Raw genomic sequence first — 23,324 nt, 5'->3', positions numbered from 1 at the left:
CCAAGCATGAAACACTTTGAACTGGCTCTGTTTTAATTGGCCATTCCCCATGGGGAATGGAAGTGTGTTGTTGAGTTGTTGGTGCTGATTCAATGCAGTCAGCCGGTAGCACATGATATCGGCACACCAAAGGTTCTCTTGTTGGAGTTGCTTGTGAAATCTTATATCTTTCACCTTCATCTCTGAAACTCAAAATAGCTGGCAAAAATATAATTTATGCTTCCAGAGAATGTGATTGGGTTTTCACTTCAGGATCACTGTTTAAAATTGTGCTGCTTTTTCAGGAATGGAAAACCTCACGGTAAGCAGAGTTTTATTCAGACGTGGTTTTTAGAACTTGTCATTTAGTAGATCTGAGTTAAATACTTTTTTTTTTTTTTTTTTTCAACGAACCTAAATTTAAAGCTTTTGTGCTCCAGGTATCTTCTGAACAGCTTTGTTTTATTACTTGGGTATATATTATATTAATGAGTGTTTTACCTTGATTCCATAAAATGTGTCTCCAGTCATACACTTATTAGAATGTGCCACACTTTTAATTTTTTGGACAGCCTTTAATTTTCCCACAAAACATTTACATTTTGTCCGGGCTTTATATCGTCTTATGAAATCAAATTAGAAGATACATTTTTGTCCCCCTGGAATCTCATTAATTTCAGAAAATGTGTGAATAGACATTTAATGCAACTGCCATTGACTGTCCCATCCTGTCCACTTAGCCAGAACAATGGCGCGAGATTATGAACAGGAAGATGCGGTTCCCTCCGGAGCTCATTGGTGCCATTCAGGAGGGGAACGCAGAGATGCTGTTTGGACTGTTGAAGACCGGTGATGGTATCATCCGTCAGCTGGATGAGTCTGAGGATCGTCAGTGGAGGGAGGCCCTCAACCTGTCCATCCGCCTGGGCAATGAGAGTTGCATGGACGCCCTCCTCCACGGGGTCAAGTTTGACTTCCGGCAGATTCACGAGGCCCTGCTCGTCGCCGTGGACACCAACCAGCCCCGAGTGGTGAAGCGCCTGCTGGACCGCCTGGACCAGGAGAAAGGCAACAAGATGGACGTGCGCTCCTTCTCTCAGGCCATCTTTGACCACTCCATTGACAACTCCCAGTTTGCCCCTGGTGTGACACCTCTGACCTTAGCCTGCCAGAAAGACCTGTATGAAATAGTCAACATGCTCACCCAAAAAGGTCACGTCATCCCCTGGCCACATAAGATATCCTGTGCCTGTCTGGAGTGTTGTAACGGCCGTCAGTATGACCTGCTCAAGTTCTCCTTGTCCCGTATCAACACCTACCGTGGCATCGCCAGCCGCGCCTACCTGTCCATCACCTCCGATGATGCCATGCTCAGGGCTTTCGGTCTCAGCAGAGAGCTCCGCAAGCTCTCACAAAAAGAGCCAGAGTTTAAGGTCTGGTGAATTGTACACATCCCTACTCACTGTTCATGTCGGCTGTGTTGTTATTTGACTCTGCTGTGGTTCCTCTCTTCCTGCAGCCTCAGTACCTGGGCCTGGAGGAGGTTTGTCAGGAGTTTGCCGTTGAGTTGCTGGGCATGTGTCGCAACCAGAGCGAGGTGACCACCATCCTGAACAGCTGTGGAAACGACAGCCAAGACTCCTTAGAGCAGCAGGCCTTTGAGGAGGGAATCCCCAACCTGTCACGTCTGCGGCTTGCTGTCAACTACAACCAGAAGCTGGTAGCCAGATGTAGAAACTACTGTCAATCAAAGATAAGTAAAAAAAGAAAAAGACCTCTACTTGATCCATTATTTGTTTATGTTTGTGTGTAGTTTGTGGCCCACCCAATCTGTCAGCAGGTGCTGTCTTCTATCTGGTGTGGGAGCTTGTCCGGCTGGAGAGGCAGCAGGACGGCCTTTAAGCTGTTTGTCTCAATAGGGATCTTCCTCACCATGCCTCTCCTCTGCCTCGTCTACTGGATCGCACCCAAGTCAAAGGTGACATCACACAAAAGTGTCCCACAGACTGCAATGAGAGACATTCTATTAGGAAAAATGAGCACACTGGTGCGCCTTGTCCCTGACAGGTGTCTTTTGTGTTTTCATCAGGTAGGAAAGATACTGAAAATTCCTGTGATCAAGTTTCTCCTCCACTCAGCCTCCTATCTGTGGTTTCTCATCACGTTGCTCGGAGAATCAATAGCCATGGAGTTGTATCGAGACAAATTTGCTTCCCGGGAGGACAACATCCTGCACAACTCCTTCCACATGGTGTGGGTGGTCGGTGGGTTCCCTCTCCCTCTTTTCTGAATGTCTTCTGTAATGTGAAAATAGAAAATTCAAGGTTTGTACCATGCTGTCTCATGTAGGATTCTTCTGGTATGAGTGTAAGGAAGTGTGGATTGAGGGGCTCCGGAGTTACTTCCTGGACTGGTGGAACTGCTTGGACGTGATGGTGCTCAGCATGTATCTGGCATCATTTGCGTTACGTGTGCTTATCATGCTCAAAGGTTACTTCCTCTGCTATGATCATAAAGGCACAGAGGAGTGTGTCTACTTCACTCAGACTGGTGAGGAAATTATGTCAGATCTTTCAGCCAAAATATTTGTTTGAGGTCTCCAAAGTTCACATACGCTGAACTGGTCTCTTTGACTGTCTGAAAATGTCTTGCAGTCCGCAAGGACTGGCATCAGGAGGACCCCCAGCTGATTGCGGAGGTGCTGTTTGCAGTGACCAGTTTGTTGAGCTTCACACGGCTGGCGTACATACTGCCAGCACATGAGTCTCTGGGAACTCTGCAGATCTCCATAGGGAAGATGATTGATGATATGATGCGGTAAGAGCACTTTTCATTTGGCCTCCTGTATAATATCTTTGTATTTGTATTGAATTCAGAGCCCATGACAATTGTTCTAATTTTTCTTTTTTTTTAGATTTATGTTTATATTGATGATCATTGGAACCGCCTTCCTCTGTGGCATCAACAATATTTATGTTCCTTATGTCATCTCTCCACATCTTGGCAGGTAAGAATGTGGAATCTTTAGCTTCCTAAATACTGTTGTTTCAGCGCGGTGGTTGTTTCAATTCATAAAAACATAAGCTTATTTAACGCTTTGGTACAGTTTGACAACCAAAAGAGCACTGACAGTAGTTTTACTGTAAAATGTCCTGCTCAGAAAATGATTTATATCAAAAATGTTTGTGTGTTATGTTTTAATAAATGTTTCTATTTATTTTAGCTTAGTTATGATTAGCAGGTTTTTGTATTTGTCAAATATCTATATCCATATCCAGTATTGTTTGTGGTATACATCATGCAGAGTTTGTCCCTAAACCAGATTGGAAAAAAAAATAGTTGTTGAAAAGAATTTAAAGAACATCTTTCTATTTCCCTGCTGTTTATAATTTTTGTTATCTTACTTATTCGAATGATGTGCACAAAATGAATCTTAACAACAAGATCTCTACACTTTGAAATACAACTGTGAAAACTGGACCCGCACAGACACTAGCATGTTAAAACCAGAGTGTGAGATGACCGTTTCTGTGGTGTACAGCCTTCTGTTTCTCCCCAGGCTGTTGACAATAAGAATACTCAGTTGCATTGTAAGTCAAACAAAAAAAAGGTCTGAAACACTCTCACTGTGTACTTTGCAGGTTTAATGAGACGTTCTACTTCTTATTCTGGACCATGTTTGGCATGGCCAACCAGCAGTACGTGGACATGCCAGACTTTGTGGTGGCAGAGTTTGTGGGAAGGGTTCTGTACGGCATCTTCACGCTCATCATCGTCATCGTCCTGCTCAACATGCTCATTGCCATGATCACCAACTCCTTTCAGAAAATTGAAGTAAAGCAATACATCTATTTACCTTAATTTTTTCTTTACCTCAATTTACTGCTGCAATTTTCTGTAGCAATAAAAGCAAAAACCAAAGACTGGCATCCACATCTAAACATTTTGAATTTCAGGATGATGCAGATGTTGAGTGGAAATTTGCCCGGTCGAAGCTGTACCTCAGTTACTTCAGAGAGGGCCTCACCATGCCTGTGCCCTTCAACATCATCCCCTCACCCAAAGCTGTCTTTTACATCTTAAGGTGAGCTGTAAAACCCATTTAATCTGCAAGTACCCCCTCATTGTGTATCTATATTTTTATTTTTTTGTCATTTTAAATTCTTTTCCAGGGCTATCTTTAGACAAATCTGCTGCTGCTGCACTTTTAATTCTGAGAACAAATATCCCCCAATAGACTCGATGGTGAGTGTGTGTTTAATGCTCACATGCAGGAGTTAGTGGCACTGTAGTAAAAAAAACAAATATCTACATACAGTGGTGCTCATAAGTTTATGAACCCATAAAAAAAAATCATCTTTTTAGAAATGAATTGTAATGCCTTCATTGGAAAATTAGGAAAAATCCAAACTTTAAAGTTAACACCTATTTTCTTTGTGAACGAATAATGTGTTGTAAATAAATAAATGTTCTTCCTTAAAATAGAGAGGGCATAAGTTATGTTAAATTCCCATAGAGGCAGGCAGATTTTTATTTTTAAAGGCCAGTTATTTCATGGATCCAGGATACTATGCATCCAGCTAAAGTTCCCTTGGCCTTTGGAATTAAAATACCCCCCCCCCCCCATCATCACATACCCTTCCCCACACCTAGAGATAGGCATGGTTTTATTTCAGTTAGACTAATACCTGGTTTGATTTGCATTGAGAGATGATTTTATGGAAAGTATCCCATGCCTATCTCTATGTATGGTGAAGGGTATGTGATGATATAGTGCTATTTTAATTCCAAAGGCCAAGGGAACTTTAGCAGGATGCATAGCATCCTGGATCCATGAAATAACTGGCCTTCGATAATAACAATCTGCCTGCCTCTATGGGAATTTAACATACTATAGGGGTGTGTATACTTATTCCCCCTGTATTTTAAGGAAGAAAATGTATTTATTCACAGTACATTATTCGTTCACAAAGAAAATAGGTGTCCTTAAAGGTTGGATTTTTTCCTAACTTTCTAATGAAGGCATTACATTAATTTCTAAAAAGAGGATTTTTTTATTCCTCTTTTTAATCAACTTTAGCATGGGATCCTAAACTTATGGGCACCACTGTATTTTTTTTGCTAAACTGTGCACTGAAATGTGTGATGTTGGATCTGTGCTTTTCAGACCAATGATAAGGGAGGTGAAGACAGCCAGTTACCTTACCGGCAGCAGGTGACCAGAGCGCTGGTGCAGCGCTACATTGAGTCAGCTCGCAGGGAGTTCGAGGAAACCAAGAGGAGAGGTAAACAGGACTTGGACACAAATCTGTCAGGGGCTGGTGGTCAGGCAGTAATGCATTCGGAGGTCCGGATAGCTTCCAAACCTGGCCTGTAGCTTGTTACCCCCTTTTTTTCTATTTTCTAATTGTAGTCTTTCTTTAACTAAAAAGTCTAAAATTATAAATTATATCAATGTTATGCTTTACGAGTGGACTGGAGCAATATTTTAGGACTGTGATAATTATTACATAAAACAGACATTAAATGAATTGTGTAAAATGATATAAATGTATTTAAAATTTGTGAAAATATTATAACTCAAATTATGAATCTTAATTTATCCTTCATTTTGTTAAGCTAAATAAATACAAGGCGGTCTGTTTTCTGTGTTTATCTACAGCAGCAGCTAGATATTTGATTCAGAATGACAGTGAATGATTGACGTTGTTTTTCTAGCAAACAGGAGCTAACTGGCTAAACGTTGGTAGGAGTTGTTTAGCTTGGGAATTTCAAGTGACATTAAGAAATAAAATTTAGATGAAATGTGTGACGTTGAAAAAAGTGTCAGGAACTAAGAAACAAAAGACAGGAATGCATTTTCATTGTATTATTTCACCGTTTTAGTTTTACATTACGTATTCATGTGATTATTTATTTTATAAGGATTTATTGAATCTATAATAACCCCCCTTTTGAGAAGGTTGAAATCACTGACTTGACAGATTTGATTTTTTCACATGTTTTAGATTTAAAATAATAAATAAGGCATTGTAATGTTGATCTGCAAAACAAGTTAAACTCAACTAAAAAGAAAATAGTTCATATATTTTTTGTAGCAGTGTCCAACCCTAGTGTGTCTGTGTTTCCTGTATCTCCTGTAATTTAACACTTTCTAAAGAATAGGGAATTTTTCCTATGAAATAGTGTTTAATTCAAACCCTCAGCATTTAGAAATAAAATAGCATAATTTGTGATGAAAGTGCCTGCATGCTGTGTTGTGATTGGAGTATTTTCTTCCCTCAGATATCGGTAATCGGATAACTGTGCTGACCAAAACAGTCAGCAAGATGCACGATGATATGAAGGTGGTCCAGCAGCTTCTGATGGATGATGGACAGCCTGCAAATGGCACGTCAACCAAGGATGGCTCCTCCTTTCTGGGAAAATACATCACCGGTGCCAAGAACAATTTCATAGGTTTTAACAGCAGAGATGACAAAAATGAATCACTTAAAGTGACATTACACCATGAAGAGGAAAGGGTGGATAGAGAAAATGTGCAATCAAAAACAGAACAAGAGTCAGACGGACTGCAGAATCAGGTGGGCGAATGTGGAGCAGAGGGATCAGAGCAGGTAAAAGACTGTGATGTTATGAAAATGGAGGAGGGCAGAGCTAAAACAGAACCAGGAGTTAAGAAGGAAATTGAGAAAGAAGAGCAGGTGGAAGCAGACACTTATGAAAATACAGATACTGAAGTGAAAGAGGAAGTAGTGGCAGGGACAACTTTTAATCATGGTAAAGAAGAAGCTGAGGCTACGCAGGATGGGGTGCCGGGTGTCAAAAAACCTATAGCTAACAAAATGATTCCCTCGCCAACAGCCAGCAGCAGCTCTCAGGACACAGGCTTTGGTTCCCAAGAAGGGGATGGATCGATTGACGGGATACTAGTAAGACCGTAACCCTAGTGCTGTCACATTTAAAGGCCAATACTTTCTCAGGGCTTTGGCTTATTGGTTACCTTATTCAATATCTGATAAGAGGGAAAAGTTCCACATCTTGGAAAATATATAGTCATACACATAACCACCTGTAAAACAGCAACTATTTAGCATTTTGCTTGTAAGTGGATTTTTGTTACCGTTGAACAGAGGTAGTTTAGCTGTTCACCTCTTATAATTTGTGCCTAGCTAGCTGCAGCTTCATATTAACTGACACTTGAGATAAGTTGTATCAACCGTCTCATCTAGCTTTATGCTGGAATGCAAACACGGGTATTTCCCAAAATGTTAAACGATTCCTTCAATCCTAATAACTGGCTCTGTAAGAAACTTTTCATGTAGTGAAGCCAATCGTTGTGCAAAAACCTGCCGCCTTCTGGCTAATTCTGCTCCCATTCTGTGTGAAATGAGGACAATTCTGTGTTTCTGACACACAACACCTTGAGGAAGAGAGACATTCATCTATCTGCTTAAAAGTTCATTTAAACAATTCATTTTTGGCAGATGGTTAATTTTCTTCTCAATCCTATAAAAATGTCAGATTTAGGCATTCAAATAAAATCATTCAGCCATCGATATATTACAAATAAAGTTTTCTCAATTTTAGAATAAATGTTCTTATACTTACTGAGACAGAGATAATGTTACCAATTAAAATGGCTAATGGATTTAACTGAAAAAAGGCAGTGTACACCTTAGTTTCAGCATGTGGTACTACACCTGTACACCTTAACATGCATAAATGGAAGAGAATTACAGGGCCTTTCAACTAGTAAACACACAATGAGCCCACTGAAAGTAAAACGACACAACATTGGGGGGATTTTATTGAAGAAGGGTTGGTTCACTCTGTTGGAGTTACACATTACACACAGGCCCAGAAATACACACACATGCACAAACCTGACCTATTCCTACATAAATAGAGAGTTGAGGCAATTGCGTCATGTTGTACAGCTGCTTTGTGCTGGGTGTCCCTCTACTCACTGCCATTTTCACGCTTTCCTTGTTAACAGCAAAGAGCCTGTGTTAGCCATCGTGGTTTCTCTTAAAGAAGAAAAACATGTAGCTTTGTTTTTTTAAATGTGTAGTGCTGTCAGTAATGAGACAAATGAAAACAATCGGTGCTGCCTACACCGAGTTATCCCAAGCACCCGACAGGCTTAAACAGGGCAAGTTTTAAACTAGTTTTTAGCCTCTAAACATGTTCAAAATGTTATTACTAGTGCCTAGCCACTGCAGTAGATGTGACAGAAAGGCATGCAAGTTGTGTCTGTTCAGCTACTGCACATACTTTTGTTTATTTCCTTTTTTCTGGTGAAGTTAATTATCACAACTTTTATACCTTTCTGTCACATCTGCTTCAGTCAAATTGACTGTGTTCACTTGGAAGGAATCACTGCACATTGGTAAACACTGGTAATTACATTTTGAACATGTTTAGAGACTAAAAACATGTTTAAAACTTGCCCTGTCAAAGCCTGTTGGGTGCTAACTCTAACAGGAGGATAACTCGGTGTAGACTGCACCGATTGTTTTCATTTGTCTTACTCCTGACAGCACTACACGTTTAAAAAAAACAGAGCTACACATTGAATTCTCCTTTAACATTCAAGTATCAGAAGAAAGTAGCCTTGCGTTCCATTAACATTTTGCACAATAGATGATTTGCAACACAATTAAAACATTTGAAATCACATTTATTTCTGTGTGTCTGTATTTTATGACCGCAGTGTAGGGGAACATCATAATCATAACTCAGCGCTGACCGAGGTTATGAATTAGTGTTGCTTTGGCAGCAGACCAACACCCTGCCACAGTGTGACAGTGCAGGTCTCAGCTTGCTTTACACATACTGCTCCCTTGAGGTCACATGCATGAACACAGCAGTTCATTAATTCATCACCTGCAGCATCTCCGGTCCCGAGACACTGCCCACACAGCCTTCCTTCGGTTGCAGTGTTGCGTGATTGATGGCGTCACCATATTCATTTTGGGTGTAAGCCTGTTACACCCTGATCTGCCTGCTTTACCACAGATAATTAAAACACTTTGTAATCTGACACCAAAGCTCCCAACATGTATCGCCAAGAAACTGAATTCATGTTTTACAAGCCTGTCATATCACAAGCCAACCATAATCCCCATCCTGTTAGAGCATCCAGTGGCAGATAAGCCCGCCCCCTGGCTCTCATTTCCTAATAAACAAGATATATTAAGAACAGCATGCTGACTACTTACCTTTTCTTATTTTGCTTTATTGTCCTTACCTCAATAAAGGCTGGTCTAAATATGTATAATAACAAGGTATAGATATGCTCGAGTTTTGATGTACAATGAAAGCTTCACATATTTGTTACAACAGTTTAATAAATAATGACACAATTAAGACAATTGTACAATACAAATTTAATTTTCCACACATCTAAAATGCAAACATGAAATTCATTTATACAACCCACGTATAAAACTGTATTGATAAAAAAGCATTAAGGTCAAATAATTCATTATACCCTATTAATACTCTACAAACATGCATACAACACACAATCCACACATCTAAAATTCAAACATGAAATTCATTCATATGACCCACATATAAAACTGTATTGATAAAAAAAAAAAAAAATCATTACGGTCAAATAATTAATTATTACTATTCATTCTCTACAAACATGCATACAACACACAATTTACACGGACAATCTAAAAACGTTTTAAAATAAAAACCGCAAAAATGTGTGACTTGAAGACAGCAGCATTATGTAAAACCCTTGATACATCATATACAAATAGAAGATTTTTAATGAGGAAGCTGACGGGAAAGATGAGTGTTCATCTTAGTAAAACACACTTCTCTTAGGACCCACACATCAAGCATTCATCTTTATTCGCTAAGGAACACACCATGGCAGCAGTATTGCGCTCTTTTGTCTCCTCCTCGTTGCTCTTGGTTGACGGGGCCTCCTTTAATTTCTCCTTGTTGAGGGTGAACTGAATGGGACTGGCAGCAGGTTTTGTCCGCAGGTAGTACATGCCGGTTTTCAGGCCCTGTAGAGAAAAGAAGACATTGAGACGACGTTTCATGGAACTATGAAGCTGCATGAATCCTTCATTCCTGACTTACCAACTTCCAACCGTAGAAGTGCATGCTGGTCAGTTTGCCATAATTCGGCTCTGCAATATGGATGTTTAGGGACTGGCTCTGGTCAATGTAGGCACCGCGATCTGCTGCCATCTTAAGGACAGTCTTCTGGGAGATTTCCCACACAGTTTTATACAGCTGCTTCAGATCATCAGGGATCTCTTCGATATCCTGCACACAAGTCGGACATTGATCATCAAAAAAAATAACAACAAATAATAGTAACATTTAGAGCCATTATTTTATCAAGTGTGACCCTTTACCTGGATGGACCCATTCTGGGCAATCAGCTCGTTCTTCATTTCGTCACTCCACAGTCCTCTTTCTGTGAGGTCCTTCAGCAGGTGAGGGTTCACAATCTGTGGGAGAGGCAGAAAAGACTCTTAGCCACCTTTCCTACTACGGACACGTGACTTTAGAGATAGAAAACAGTGAATGCATTCAGTTCTGACCTGAAACTCTCCCGAGAGCACCCGGCGGGTGTAGATGTTGCTGGTGTAAGCCTCAATGGACTCGTTGTTGCCCAGTATCTGTGCGGTGGAAGCTGTGGGCATGGGAGCCAAGAGCAGACTGTTCCTTACACCATGCCTGAGCACACAACAAGGGAAGCAGGGATAAGCTACAATCTCCACGTACAGTAGATATCAGATGAGAAATACCAACAAGTAAGACATTCAGGAAGACTTACTTTGCAATTTTCGCCTTCAATGTTTTCCAGTCGCAGAGATCTGTCGGGGTTTTATCCCACATGTCAAACTGAAGGATCTGAAAACAAAATAAGTTAAGATCTGAGCCCGGACTGCTAAAACATAACCCATGTTGCCAAATCTATCTGTAAAACTCTGTTTATAATAGTATTAATTTCTATATTTATTCAGTACATATCCATCCTGCACTTATGAAACCATTGTATATATCCTGCACTTACTGCTATTGCACTTCTGGTTAGACCAAAACTGCATTTCGTTGCCTTGTACCTGTACATGTGTAATGACAATAAAGTTGAATCTAATCTAATCTAATCTAATGTTGGATTTGAGTCATTGTGAAAACTACTCACTCCCTTGCTGACAGGAGATCCAGCATAGGTTTCGTAAGGGCCGAACTCCGCTGCCAGCTCACAGCTGGCCTCTAGGGAAGCGTAGTAGATGGTCTCGAAGATCTGAATGTTGAGCAACTGGGCTTCTGGACTTTCAAATGGATAACGCATTAGGATGAAGGCATCAGCCAAACCCTGCACACCGATTCCAATCGGCCTGTGGCGCTTGTTAGACCTTTCAGCCTGTAAAGCAGGACAGAGGAGCCATTTGTTCACACAGAGCACAAGTGATCCGGCTGCAAGGCTGATAGAGAAGCAACAATAGGCAAGAAAGCATACCTCGATCACTGGGTAGTAGTTGATGTCAATAATCTTGTTCAGGTTCTTGACAATAACTTTGGTGACAGACGCAAGTTTTTTGAAGTCAAATGTCCTTTCTGGGGTGACATACATGTTAAGGGCAATGGATGCCAGGTTACACACTGCAACCTGAGGCAAACGAAGAGAAAACCAAATGAGCATTAACGAAATAATGTAATAACTAATTTGAATATTGCAGGAACAACAATACCTCCTGCCTCCCACCTCATCCTTGCTTGTGTACTCTACAATCTCTGTGCACAGATTGCTTGATTTGATGGTGCCCAGATTCTGCTGGTTGCTCTTCCTGTTGCAGGCGTCCTTGTAGAGCATGTATGGTGTACCGGTTTCTGTCTGCGACTCAATGATGGCGTACCACACTTGCTGAGCCTTCACCACACGCTTGGCCCTGCCCTCCTTCTCATAACTGAGGACAAACCGGATACATGGGACAGGTAAGCACTGAGAAATGAGCAGTTTGTTAGGAACAGTGTTAGTGTGCTGGCCTTACCGAGTGTAGAGCTTCTCAAACTCCTCCCCCCAACACTCATCTAACCCGGGACAATCACTGGGACACATTAGAGACCAGTCCTACAAGAGCAGGAGAAGAACAATAAGCCTTTGCCCTGTGTAGATCATGATTAAGCAGGAGCCTCAAACCCATAATAAAACACACAATAGATTATAGAACATCATAGTCAGGGAGGGGATTCCCTCAGATATTCACCTGATTGCTTTCCACTCGTTTCATAAACAGGTCTGGGATCCACATGGCGAAGAACAAGTCTCTGGCCCTCTGCTCCTCTTTACCTGTGTTCTTCTTCAACTCTAAGAAGTCAAACACATCGAAATGCCACGGCTCCAGGTACACGGCGAAGGCCCCGGGTCTCTGAAAAAGAATTAAACTTACAAACAGAAGTGTCTCTGGAGCAACAGTGTCAAGCTCCATTATAGTGTGTACTGCAAATCTTCACCTTGTTACCACCCTGGTCAACATAACGTGCTGTGTTGTTGTACACTCGAAGCATAGGAACCAGACCATTGGAATTGCCGTTAGTCTGAAAAACAAGAACCAATTTAAAGTAAACACATATGAATAAATTAAAGTCCCTCTATTCTGTTGGATTTGAATCTGTGGTGCGCTTTTGACCCACCCCAGCAATATAGCTGCCTGTTGCTCTGATGCAGCCAATTGCCAATCCAATTCCTCCAGCTGATTTGGAGATGAGGGCACACTGCTTCAGTGTGTCATAAATACCAGTGATGCTGTCATCTTTCATGGATAGTAAGAAACAACTGCAAAAACAAACACAATAGATTAAGGGCGGGGAGGAAATCAGAGATTTTAGTCAACTTTCCCCTGAGTGCTTACCTAGACAGCTGTGGCCTGTTGGTGCCAGCATTGAACAGAGTCGGTGAGGCATGGGTGAACCACTTCTCTGACAGCAAGTTGTAAGTCTCAATGGCTGCGTCAATGTCTCCTTTATGAATCCCAACAGCCACTCTCATTAGCATGTGCTGGGGCCTCTCAGCAACTACAGAAAATAAGATGAATTAGCAATTAAACAGTTCAAAATATCCAAACAACTAGCTACTACTACAGTATGCCTCTGCACCCTTGAACATGCTTATCAAAAGGTCACCTTTGCCGTTGATCTTTAACAAATACGAACGCTCGAGAGTCTGTTGGAGCAAAAGGGACAAATTAGATTCGTAATCCAAGCATCTGCTTGAGCTGTTGAATGTTGAATTAAAGGAAACATCACCTTAAAGCCAAAGAAGTTGTAAGAGAAGTCTCTGTCGTAAATGATAGCTGAGTTCAGGCGCTGCAAAGGATAGAGGATATTATGTAAAAAAAAAAAATCCTAATTACAGTGACGTCAAATTCGAAAACGTGAACAAAATGCATCCTCCAATGTCACCTACACCCTTGTTTTCACGTATAATGTCGAGCGTCTCCTTGGAGATCATAGGAGAGTGACGTTTATTTAACGGGTTCACGTAGTTGTACAGGTCTTCCATCACATCTATAAAAGCACAGAGGAAAGAAAGTGTAGATCAGTACCGAGAATTTAAACACTTTTAACAATGTAAAATCAATTATGTCAGGGTTTCCCGTAAAGACTCCACCAACATCATAAAAAATGATACATTTTAATGAAATGTATAGTGCATAATATTCTTATTTTTAAACACATTTATTACCTGCAGAAACCCCCCTGCAAATCCTGCAAGTTAGCAGTGTATTTTTTCTGGTAACTTCAAACTTGTACTCACCACTGAATACTTTCTTGGACTCTTTGTGTAGATTTGACACCGCAATTCGTGCAGCTAGGAGTGCATAGTCAGGGTGTTTGGTGGTGAGGGTGGCAGCCGTCTCTGCTGCCAGAGTGTCCAGCTCCACAGTGGTTACTCCACTGTACAGACCCTGGATCACCTTCATCGTAATCTGAGCCTGCAGGACCAGAGGTTACATGGTAGAATATCACTGACTTGGAGACAACAGTGTCACATTTACATTACTATAGTGTTTCATTTTTTTAACGCTGAAACTGAAAGGCAACTTTAAAGTGGTTTGGACTTACAGGGTCCACAAAGTCAGAGTTGAGTCCATAGCAAAGCTTGTGGATGCGAGATGTGATTTTATCAAAAGTAACTCCCTCCTGTCGTCCATCTGAAATTCAAAAAACAACATTATTAGTTCTCAATAACCATTTGGTCGATTTCTGAGGTACATATTAGGATACTTGATAGAAAGCAAGCCTGAAATCCTGCACCCCATAAACCCTGCTATATCTGCAGTGGTAAAAACTCAAGAAAGACAGTCCCAGTTCCACAGCTGTTGACTGGATTCCCTCTACAGATCAATTAACTCAGATGCCCGCGCTGAAAAGCTGTCTAACAAGTTATTAACAAAACCTTGCTACTTAAATCGCGCCAGTACCACAGATGCCAAAAAATATTGATAATATATTGACCCTGTTCTTACTCAGTCCTTATGTTAGTCCACACCTTTACTTTGCAAATCACCAAGGAAAAACGTTTAAACATTAAATGTTAAGAGAGCGAAATCGGGTCAACGAGCGACAATCAATTTAAAGGCTCGACTGCATCGCACCTGTATGAAAATGATGTTCAATGTTATTCCAAATTAAGACGAAACAGGCAACAAACCTGCAAACTGAAAGACATTACCGGGTGGCTTTTGTCCTTTCACAACTCAAGTCTTTGTTTGGTGTCTCGATGAAAAACCACATTAAAAAAATAAAACACATTATACCATGACTGAAACTGAGCTGAAGACTAAAGAGCGGTGTCTCTGCGGAGCATTTCCCACAGCTTAGATACATTTTAAAGGTTTTTAAGAACCTTCACGTCTCATTGCATTAGACAGTATTTTACAGCCAGAAAGTTAAAGTTCTACTGTCACGTTACCTCGCTTAATGACATGCATGTTGGCAACAAAGCAGCTGGTTTCCTCCGATAGATGTTGTTGATGTTATCGTCTCAGCTTCGAAACGAATCAAAGCAATGACTGTAGTACGAGTTGGTAACACAGGTTATTACACTTACACGTATTGGGAGAACAGGTCGACACAGTTAAATCTCAAACTGAGCGCGCCAACAACCCACAAGCCAGTTACAATGCTTTGTGTCATCGGCTCAGCCAATCAGGAAAGAGTCCCTCAGACTTTTAAACCAATCACAAACCATTATTTGCAGTCATTTTCCTGTCGAATCTGGCGCGACATTTTTATGACTGTAATATGGTATTAAGAGAACATTTTAGATATGTTGGATGTAATTATCCTTCCTTATTTCAGAAGCAGGATTTCTTCATATGTTGTGTGTTCAGTTGCAATATAAAAATCTTCAACAACCACATATGAATGATTATAGTAATATTCTGCAATGTAAGCATATTGCAAGACAAAATGTTGTGTCTAAAATTCCATAACTGTATTTAAAAGATAAGACTGTTTTGACATCCATTAGTACATATAGTAGTAGGTTTGACTTTGTGATATTCATTCCGCATTTTATTTTGATTGACTGATGAGTTCGACTCCCTTAAGGCATATTCAATTTGATAAATTAATCTCTGTAAATAGCTCTGTCAAAAAACTACAAATTTGAAAAAGGTTTTATTGCCAAGTAGGTACTTGTAGGTACAAGGAATTGGTGGTTGTGCATACATAAATAAAAAAACATTTTGGACATTTATGTGAAATACACTATAAATGCAGAAACAAATAACTAACATAAAAAAGAGGCGGAAGGGATGAGTTTTTTGTAGGATCAGAAAAAACAGACATTAGACTATCAAACAACTTGCAAGCTATTGATTTCAGACACTGAAAAATGCAGAAAGGCACAGATTTACTGCCAATAACTGAATTCTTTTTTACAGTCTGTTTACTACTTGACCAGCATTATTTTCGACTTTTAATTTGAAGAAAAAAGACCGGATGAAGAAACAAAACCGGATGTGACGCTCTTATGTTTGTCGCTAATGCTAATGGATCCGGAACGGTAAAGCAGCACTCCGAAGATGGCCGGGGTGTTTGAGGTGGAGGTTGATGGTGTAGAGCATGACCATGGATTGGAGCATCACGATGAACCGCACCAGGTGAGCGTAGTGGGCAACAGACAGGTCTTATGACAGAGGGGGATGATTTATTTTGGGCTGCTAACGTTAGCTGCCAACTCGGAACTCTGTTTTAGCTAGCTAGCTAACCAACGTTACCAACGTTACTTACGGGTTTAGCTAAACGTAAGCAGTTTGCTAACGTTAGTGTTAAGCGAGCTGTTCAATCAGCTATATGGGGTTTAGATAAAAATGCAATGTATATTGTACGTAACATTAACTGGTCGTGCATTGTTCGACAAAACAGCTGTGCAAGCTAAAAACGCCCTGAGAGCATTTAGCTATGCTAAGCTAGCTAACCGGCTAATGACCAAATCATGTTACGTTAGTTAGCTGGTTGACGTTCGTTTCTTTCATCTGATCAAAGTGACATTAGCTCAGACGCTGTTTAAAAAATAAATAAAGTTAGCATTTAATAAAGCTTTTTTACTCCCGTATGTTAGCTGCAACGTTTAGAAATGAACTCTATAAATAAAGGTGATGTGGCTGCTCAGGGCAAAAGGTCACTTCATGCTTTTCTGTGCTAAGAGGTGCCAAGGGGTCGACGTAATGTGCCTTGATCCTGATTGCTTGCTTTTTTTTTGCATGTATTAGTATCTAGTCCTAATGCAGTTATTTTGTTAAATACAAAAAAGGGGAAATCATGACTCAAACCGAAAAAAACATAGTATGTAGTTGGCAAGATTTGTGTGATTTGATGAAATGGTTAAAACCCCAAAGCTGGATAGTGTTAGTGTTTCCTTTGCCAGCCTTCATTCATTTGCCTTGTTGGCAGATAGGAAGCTCCAACCACAAAAGACTATAGCATCAGATCTTGCCAGCTGTTCATTTCATGTCATGGTTATGGTAAAGTAGCTAAACGAGCCCAACAACTTGGGCTGGGAGGGACTGTAACTAATAAACAGTGCTTAGTGGTACGCTTTGATAAGTTTGCTCTTGTTAAATATTGATATTTGGGGGGTGGGGGGTGTCTTTTACCCAGCTTTGACACACTAAGCTATCAGTTTTTCCATCTGCTTATTTGATACAAATGATAATTATTTTGTTTTTCCCCCTTTTTTTAAAGTTTGATTTGTCCAAGCTTTCACCAGAAGAGAAGTGGAGGTTAGTGTGTTTGCCACACTTTTAATGATGCATTTATCTTTGTCAAAAACATATGATAGAACATTACTCAATGAAACACATTTGTTTAGGTTATCGTGTCTATTTATTATTTCCTTTTAATTACTTTATGTATGCACCAACCACCAAGGCAAATTCCTTGTGTTACTTACTTGGCAATAAATCCTATTCTAAATTGTGATGATTATTTTCTCTCTGAAATGCATTCAGATAAGACCACTAATCTTTACAACAAAAATTCAGTTACACTTGCAGGCATTTTAACTCATTAATACACGTTTTTTGGTAAAGAATAGAACTTAATACATTCTAAATGAGAACTTAAATTATGCACAGGGAGTTGTTTGCACCCACTACTGACAATTGAGAAAATACTGTGAACTGTAAGGTTGGCCAGTCTCGGGTATACAGTAACATTTTATGATTTCTTTGTATTGAAGTGTCAAAAAGTTCAGTCATTGCCAATAGGATACACCACCATGCAGAGCTGCAAAGTACACCTTTAATGACATGCCAATCTGGCATTGGTATGAAAAAAAATATTTCATTTTTCCACAGAGTGGAGCATGCAAAAATGCATGCCAAACACAAAGGCCATGAAGCCATGCACGCAGAGATGGTGTTGATCCTTATAGTCACCCTGGTCCTCGCCCAGCTAGTCCTTGTGCAGTGGAAACAGAGACATCCAAAGTCATACAATGTAAGACACACAAACCAAATATTTAAAAATGTATGTATATTCGGGAAATACTGTGTGTGTGTGTGTGTGTGTGTCTTCTTGGTCTACATGCATCTTCTAACACGTGCGCTCTGCTATCTTGTAGCTGGTGACTCTGTTCCAGATGTGGGTAGTTCCTCTCTATTTTACTACCAAACTTCACTGGTGGAGGTTCCTGACCACGTGGTTTATCTTCTCTGTCATCACAGCTTACATCTCCTACCGTGCCACTCGCAAGCCACTGGCCTGCACCACCCCAAGGTATAACTATTGTTTACAATTCCTGTAAATAAAGAGGTCTCCTTTTTTAAGTTTTTGCAAATTGAACTTTCCATGACACATTCTGCCATGCATATTCCTTCTCCTTAGGTTGGTGTATAAGTGGTTCCTCCTTCTCTACAAGATCAGCTATGCCACAGGAATAGTTGGCTACAGTGTCGTCATGTTTACACTTTTTGGTATAAACCTAATATTCAGGTATGTATCATAGGGCTGCTTGATTATGGAAGAAATCATGATTATTGCAATCACGATTACTGATTTAGTTGTCTGGTAATTGCCGGCCATTTGGCAGAAAAAAATGATGCGGACAGAAAATTCTATTTGTCTCCGGTCAGAAAGACCGATGGAAATAATTCCCTCTTCACAATTTGAATCGTGTTAAAATAGGCACAATGATTTTCATATCTTTTGTTCTAATAAAACAATTAACAAAAAAAAACGACGAGGAAAAAAATCTACATGTCGGACTCTGGTTGAATGGAGGAGAAGACTACCGTAGGTTTACAAACTTCCAACGGCGACAAGCAAGCGGTAAAGTCAAAGCCCGAACAATGGCGATGAAATATCCCCCCGAATACTTTTCCCATTAACACAACACAAAACAAGCGTTTACTTGCAAAACGTAATGTGCAAAATAATCGTTTTTCTCGATTACTGTTTTTTGTTTTTGTTAGGAGCCAAAGTTGTAATTGTGATTTAAAATTGGATAAATTGCGCAGCCCTAATGTATCGTCGGCTCCATGTAATGTCAGTGGCGCTAAAAAGACCGTAACCAAATATTTCAGGGGGATATTCACGTACACTGTTGAAAATAAAATCCTTCCAACTGCAAGAGCCATTTTAGGATGTATAACGTTCAGTGAAGATGTTTCTTCCTGGTGTCTGTTCCACATGTAGCCCTTGGCTGCCACTAGATGATGATGATGTGTTGCCTATTTTTTTTCCATTCTTTTTTTTCATTACTGCTCCTGAAACCCCGGTCATCTTAAGTTGCTTCACTCTTCAGTTTTTTCTTCATTTGAGGTCTTTTATAATCTGGCTCTGTGGCTGGGTGTTTGCTTGTCTTTTAAACACAGAAGCACTACTAGAATCCAGCATCGGGATTATTGAATTTGACTGACGTTATCAGGGCGGAAAAGCCAAGAACACTGCCTGCTTCATGGTGTTTACACAATCCAAAGCTCATAGTTCTCACACGTTTTCCAACCAAAGACCCCTTAAAAGATAGAGAATATACCAGGGACCCCCTCATGGATGTCCCTTGGAATAATTTTTTCTTGTTTTTTTCTTTTCTTTTTTCACTTCAATAGTATTATGCATGTAAAAGAACACAAAATAAATGTAATATAAAGAGATTAGACATATGTGCAGGTTCTAAGAGTTATATATTTGATAGATATAATATAATCTATGAACTATTACACATCTAAACATTTTAATATGCGTTTAACTCTGAAGCCTTCTGGAAGGAAAAAATAAGAAATGCACATTTTTATGTCATAAATGAATCTGAAAACCTTTTCTCGGACCATCCTGGCAGAGTGCCACGGACCCCTGGGGGTCCCCAGACCCCACTTTGAAAATCATTGCAATATCTGACCTCAGGTGTATGTGTAAAGGTAAACTGGTTGTATGAGAAGTAAACATTCTGTGATAAATTTATGAACACATTGTCACTGTAAGATATTATCATTTGAACATTCAATATGTAAGTCATCACAGAACTTCCCTTTAGACGAGGAAATGACGGATGTCTTCTCTCGGTTATGTTCAGAGAAATGAGAAAGAGCTTTGACATTACTGACGCACAGGAAGTGGATGTTCCTAATTTTAGTTGAGTTTAAACAAGAATAAGTCCTTTTGGAAGGCCACTCCCTAAATACGTCTTATGGTAGTCCACTTCCTAAATACGTCCTATGGTAGTCCACTCCCTTAATACATCTTATGGTAGTCCACTCCCTAAATACGTCTTATGGTAGTCCACTCCCTAAATACGTCTTATGGTAGTCCACTCCCTAAATACGTCCTATGGTAGTCCACTCTCTAAATTAATTTGTTGACAAAGAACCAACCAGACCTGTTTTGGTTAGTTTAACGAGGCTGCACAATGATGCATTTTCTGTTTAAAACTTTCCAGATGTTTCCTACTACACTTACACAGGGTCAAATAATTCTCCACTGACAGTTTTCAAGTTAATGCAGTAACAAATTGGCAGTACCAAACATAGATTATTTTTGGCACCTATAGCAGATTGGGCATCACCACGAGCCAGTAAACATAGAGGCTTCGATGAAGAGAAGGGAGAGCATTGCAGAGATGGGAGCACTGTAAAACCTATTTCATACAGTCTGTTTAAAACTCACAGAAAAAAGTAATGGTGTTTGTAATGCAGTCAGCTCGTAACATTAAATTAAGTTATAAAAAAAGTTATTAGAAAATGTAATTGCAAATGGCTGAATCAAGATTGCGATTTTATAACGATTAATCAAGTAGTTCTAAAAAGGACCAAAAATCATATATTTGTATTTTTTTATATACATATATAATCACAAAGGGCCTAAATGTTAAGTTGTCAAAGCCATTTGAGATGTCCGAAGCATTTTTATTAAAACGGATTCTGATCCAAATAAAATGCAAAGACAGGGTTTTCTTCCCTGTTTGAAAAATATACAGCTGTAACACATGAATAAATGTAAAGATGTGGCTTTAATAACAAACTAACTTATGTAAAGCAACAATTAAACTCCTCCTATATTGATGTACTTTAGAAAGTCTATTGCCCAGCCCTACCTGGATAAGCTGATCCTCCAAACAAACTTAGCTTTTGTATGCACATACAAATATGTAAAAAAAGCGTTTTGTTTTATAAATACTTTTTTTTGCTTGAGTGTTTGCTGTATACTGAAAATATAAATTGGACATATCTGTCACCGGAGTTATGATTCCCATACAGTGCCTTCTCTGTCCAGGATAAAGCCAGAGGATGCAATGGACTTTGGCGTTTCACTTCTATTCTACGGTCTGTACTACGGGGTCTTAGGAAGGGACTTTGCAGAGATGTGTGCCGACTTCATGGCTTCAACTGTCGGGGTTAGTAGATCTCAGACACTGTGTTTTTGTGGAGCCTGTAAGACAAACTGTAATTTTGACTGTTATCTCTCTTTTTATTTTTTTTTAGTATTACAGTGCATCCGGCATGCCAACCAAGCACCTCTCTGACAATATCTGTGCTGTGTGCGGTCAGCCCATCCTTGTCGATGTCAGTGAGGAGGGGATAATTGAGAACACGTACAGATTGTCCTGCAACCACGTGTATCCTTCCTTGTCAGAAGAGACATATAGATACAGACATATTTTCATGCTACTATCTTTTAATCAGTGAAAGAGAAGTTGAGCTGCATGATGGAGTATTTCTTGTCTGTAAAAGGCGTATGTGTTTGTGTCGGAACTGTGTGTACTCAATTAGCTGCCCAAAGAGGAATTAGCAGAGTTAGCTTGACCTTTATGTCAGATTGTTTATGTTAGCCTGTTCATATGAATTTGTATTACTTCCCCCATGGTTATCTTCTGCTGCTTGTCCATTGTAAACATCACGCAACACTTTACAGATTAGTAGAGAATTGCATGCTGCAAGTAATAATTATAGAGCCCAAATCAAATATCAGAAGGCTGATATTATTGCCTTATATTGGTTTGTCGTCATTACATAACAATATTGTATGCTGCGGTTTGTTTATTTGACAGCTAATTTACATATTTTAAGTGTGATATATTTTGGATCATCATTTTATCTTGTTTTATAGTAAGTAAACTTCCCATTTTAGTTGAAAATGTGCTATTATCTTATATTTATGGTTACTGTCAAATTTGACAATAAATAAATTGTCAACTGCAAAAGATATCAGAACGGGAACAATTTTGGAGCAACCTCACCGTCATTGTAATACTGTTAAAAAATAGCTGCCCTGTCAACCTCAGAATTAAAGTGTTGCGTTCTAGTAACAATGAGAGTTGAATTTAACCCTGTAACATAAGTGCCTTGTCTACCACTGACTGTATTTTCTGTCCTTTTGTAAAGGGGATTGTTTTCTAAAACCTTTTTTTTTTAAATATATAAACACGTATTGATCAAACAAGTTGATGCGCAATGGCTACACATGTAAAACATATACATATGTAAGGCGTTTTCATATTTTAATTACTTCAGCTGCCAAAAATAAGCTATAAGCTGATATGTAATGACATTTTCAGCCAATAGTTGAACTGCTGCTCACATACTGCAGTGCTGAGCCTTAACTCCACAACAGGTTCCATGAGTTCTGCATAAGAGGATGGTGTATCGTCGGAAAGAAGCAGATGTGCCCGTACTGCAAGGAGAAGGTGGATCTGAAGAGGATGTTCAGTAACCCGTATCCTTTTTATTCTGTACATACATGAGCTTTAACTATTCTTTTCTGTGCTGCATTATTTATCTCCTCATTTGTCTTGAGTTAAATGGTGTAATTTTAGAGAGTATGCGACTTGGGTTCAGGAAGTGATCTTCCACATCTAATTACTCCACTGGTGTTTTAGAAAGTGCTTATAAAAAGAGCTTTAAGCCTGGAACCAAGCCAACCAACTACGAGATGAATTGTGACCATAACACATTTGATACGACGCACAATTTTTTTTGTAAACTAAAAAAAGGCAAAGGACATCCGGACTGTGCACAGAAACGATCGGCGTTGTCATTGGTAGCAACTTACTAGGTGTTACGTGGTTTTGTGGGCACTGTAAATATTTCCATGGTAACCGCAAGCTCCACCAATCACAATAGTGGAGTTTTGTGGACGTTGCTGTTACGCTTAGGACTGTGGGTAGGGTAGTACTTCTCCATGACATTGACTAAAACAAGTTTGATAACATACAGACTTTTGGCTTCTACAGAATCGTAAACCTTTTTGTTTTACAATCTCGTAGTTGTGGTAACTCCACCGTGGATGCTTTAGACCAAGGCTGCCTAATTTGGCGCCCGTGGGCCAAGTTTGGCCCATGCTTTGTTTTGGCC

General features: G+C 39.8%; 3 protein-coding genes across 3 annotated transcripts in view; 2 read left to right on the top strand and 1 right to left on the bottom strand.

The window, feature by feature from the left end:
* Positions 1-286: 286 nt before the first annotated feature.
* On the top strand, positions 287-9,448 carry LOC116700595 (short transient receptor potential channel 2). The gene is made up of 13 exons (XM_032533928.1): positions 287-301; positions 720-1,412; positions 1,499-1,699; positions 1,793-1,957; positions 2,069-2,243; positions 2,329-2,529; positions 2,634-2,796; positions 2,894-2,986; positions 3,621-3,813; positions 3,936-4,063; positions 4,152-4,224; positions 5,147-5,264; positions 6,265-9,448. Exons 1-13 carry the CDS (start codon positions 287-289, stop codon positions 6,921-6,923), a joined length of 2,877 nt encoding a protein of 958 aa, XP_032389819.1. The 3' UTR covers positions 6,924-9,448.
* Positions 9,353-15,160, bottom strand: rrm1 (ribonucleotide reductase M1 polypeptide). Its single transcript, XM_032533962.1, has 19 exons — positions 14,942-15,160; positions 14,092-14,180; positions 13,784-13,961; positions 13,433-13,533; positions 13,273-13,332; positions 13,150-13,189; positions 12,879-13,041; positions 12,661-12,802; positions 12,481-12,564; positions 12,234-12,395; positions 12,018-12,097; positions 11,732-11,933; positions 11,486-11,635; positions 11,168-11,389; positions 10,796-10,872; positions 10,560-10,695; positions 10,371-10,466; positions 10,090-10,278; positions 9,353-10,013 (listed from the first exon to the last, which is right to left on the bottom strand). The coding sequence occupies exons 1-19, from the start codon at positions 14,958-14,960 to the stop codon at positions 9,822-9,824; spliced, it is 2,382 nt and encodes a 793-aa protein (XP_032389853.1). The 5' UTR covers positions 14,961-15,160; the 3' UTR covers positions 9,353-9,821.
* An 821-nt stretch (positions 15,161-15,981) lies between these two features.
* The window catches only part of rnf121 (ring finger protein 121), a 9,766-nt gene continuing 2,423 nt past the window's right edge, over positions 15,982-23,324 (top strand). The window contains exons 1-8 of the mRNA XM_032533995.1: positions 15,982-16,136; positions 17,221-17,258; positions 17,835-17,976; positions 18,101-18,255; positions 18,364-18,471; positions 21,247-21,367; positions 21,456-21,589; positions 22,585-22,686. Of these exons, the coding sequence (XP_032389886.1) occupies positions 16,059-16,136; positions 17,221-17,258; positions 17,835-17,976; positions 18,101-18,255; positions 18,364-18,471; positions 21,247-21,367; positions 21,456-21,589; positions 22,585-22,686 (878 nt within the window). The 5' untranslated portion in view covers positions 15,982-16,058. The remainder of the gene's footprint in view (positions 16,137-17,220; positions 17,259-17,834; positions 17,977-18,100; positions 18,256-18,363; positions 18,472-21,246; positions 21,368-21,455; positions 21,590-22,584; positions 22,687-23,324) is intronic.

This window comes from Etheostoma spectabile, chromosome 13, assembly GCF_008692095.1.
Source record: "Etheostoma spectabile isolate EspeVRDwgs_2016 chromosome 13, UIUC_Espe_1.0, whole genome shotgun sequence".
Lineage (NCBI taxonomy): Eukaryota > Metazoa > Chordata > Actinopteri > Perciformes > Percidae > Etheostoma > Etheostoma spectabile.
The sequence above is the reverse complement of the archived record's forward strand: the minus strand, read 5'-3'. Positions and strand labels throughout refer to the sequence as shown.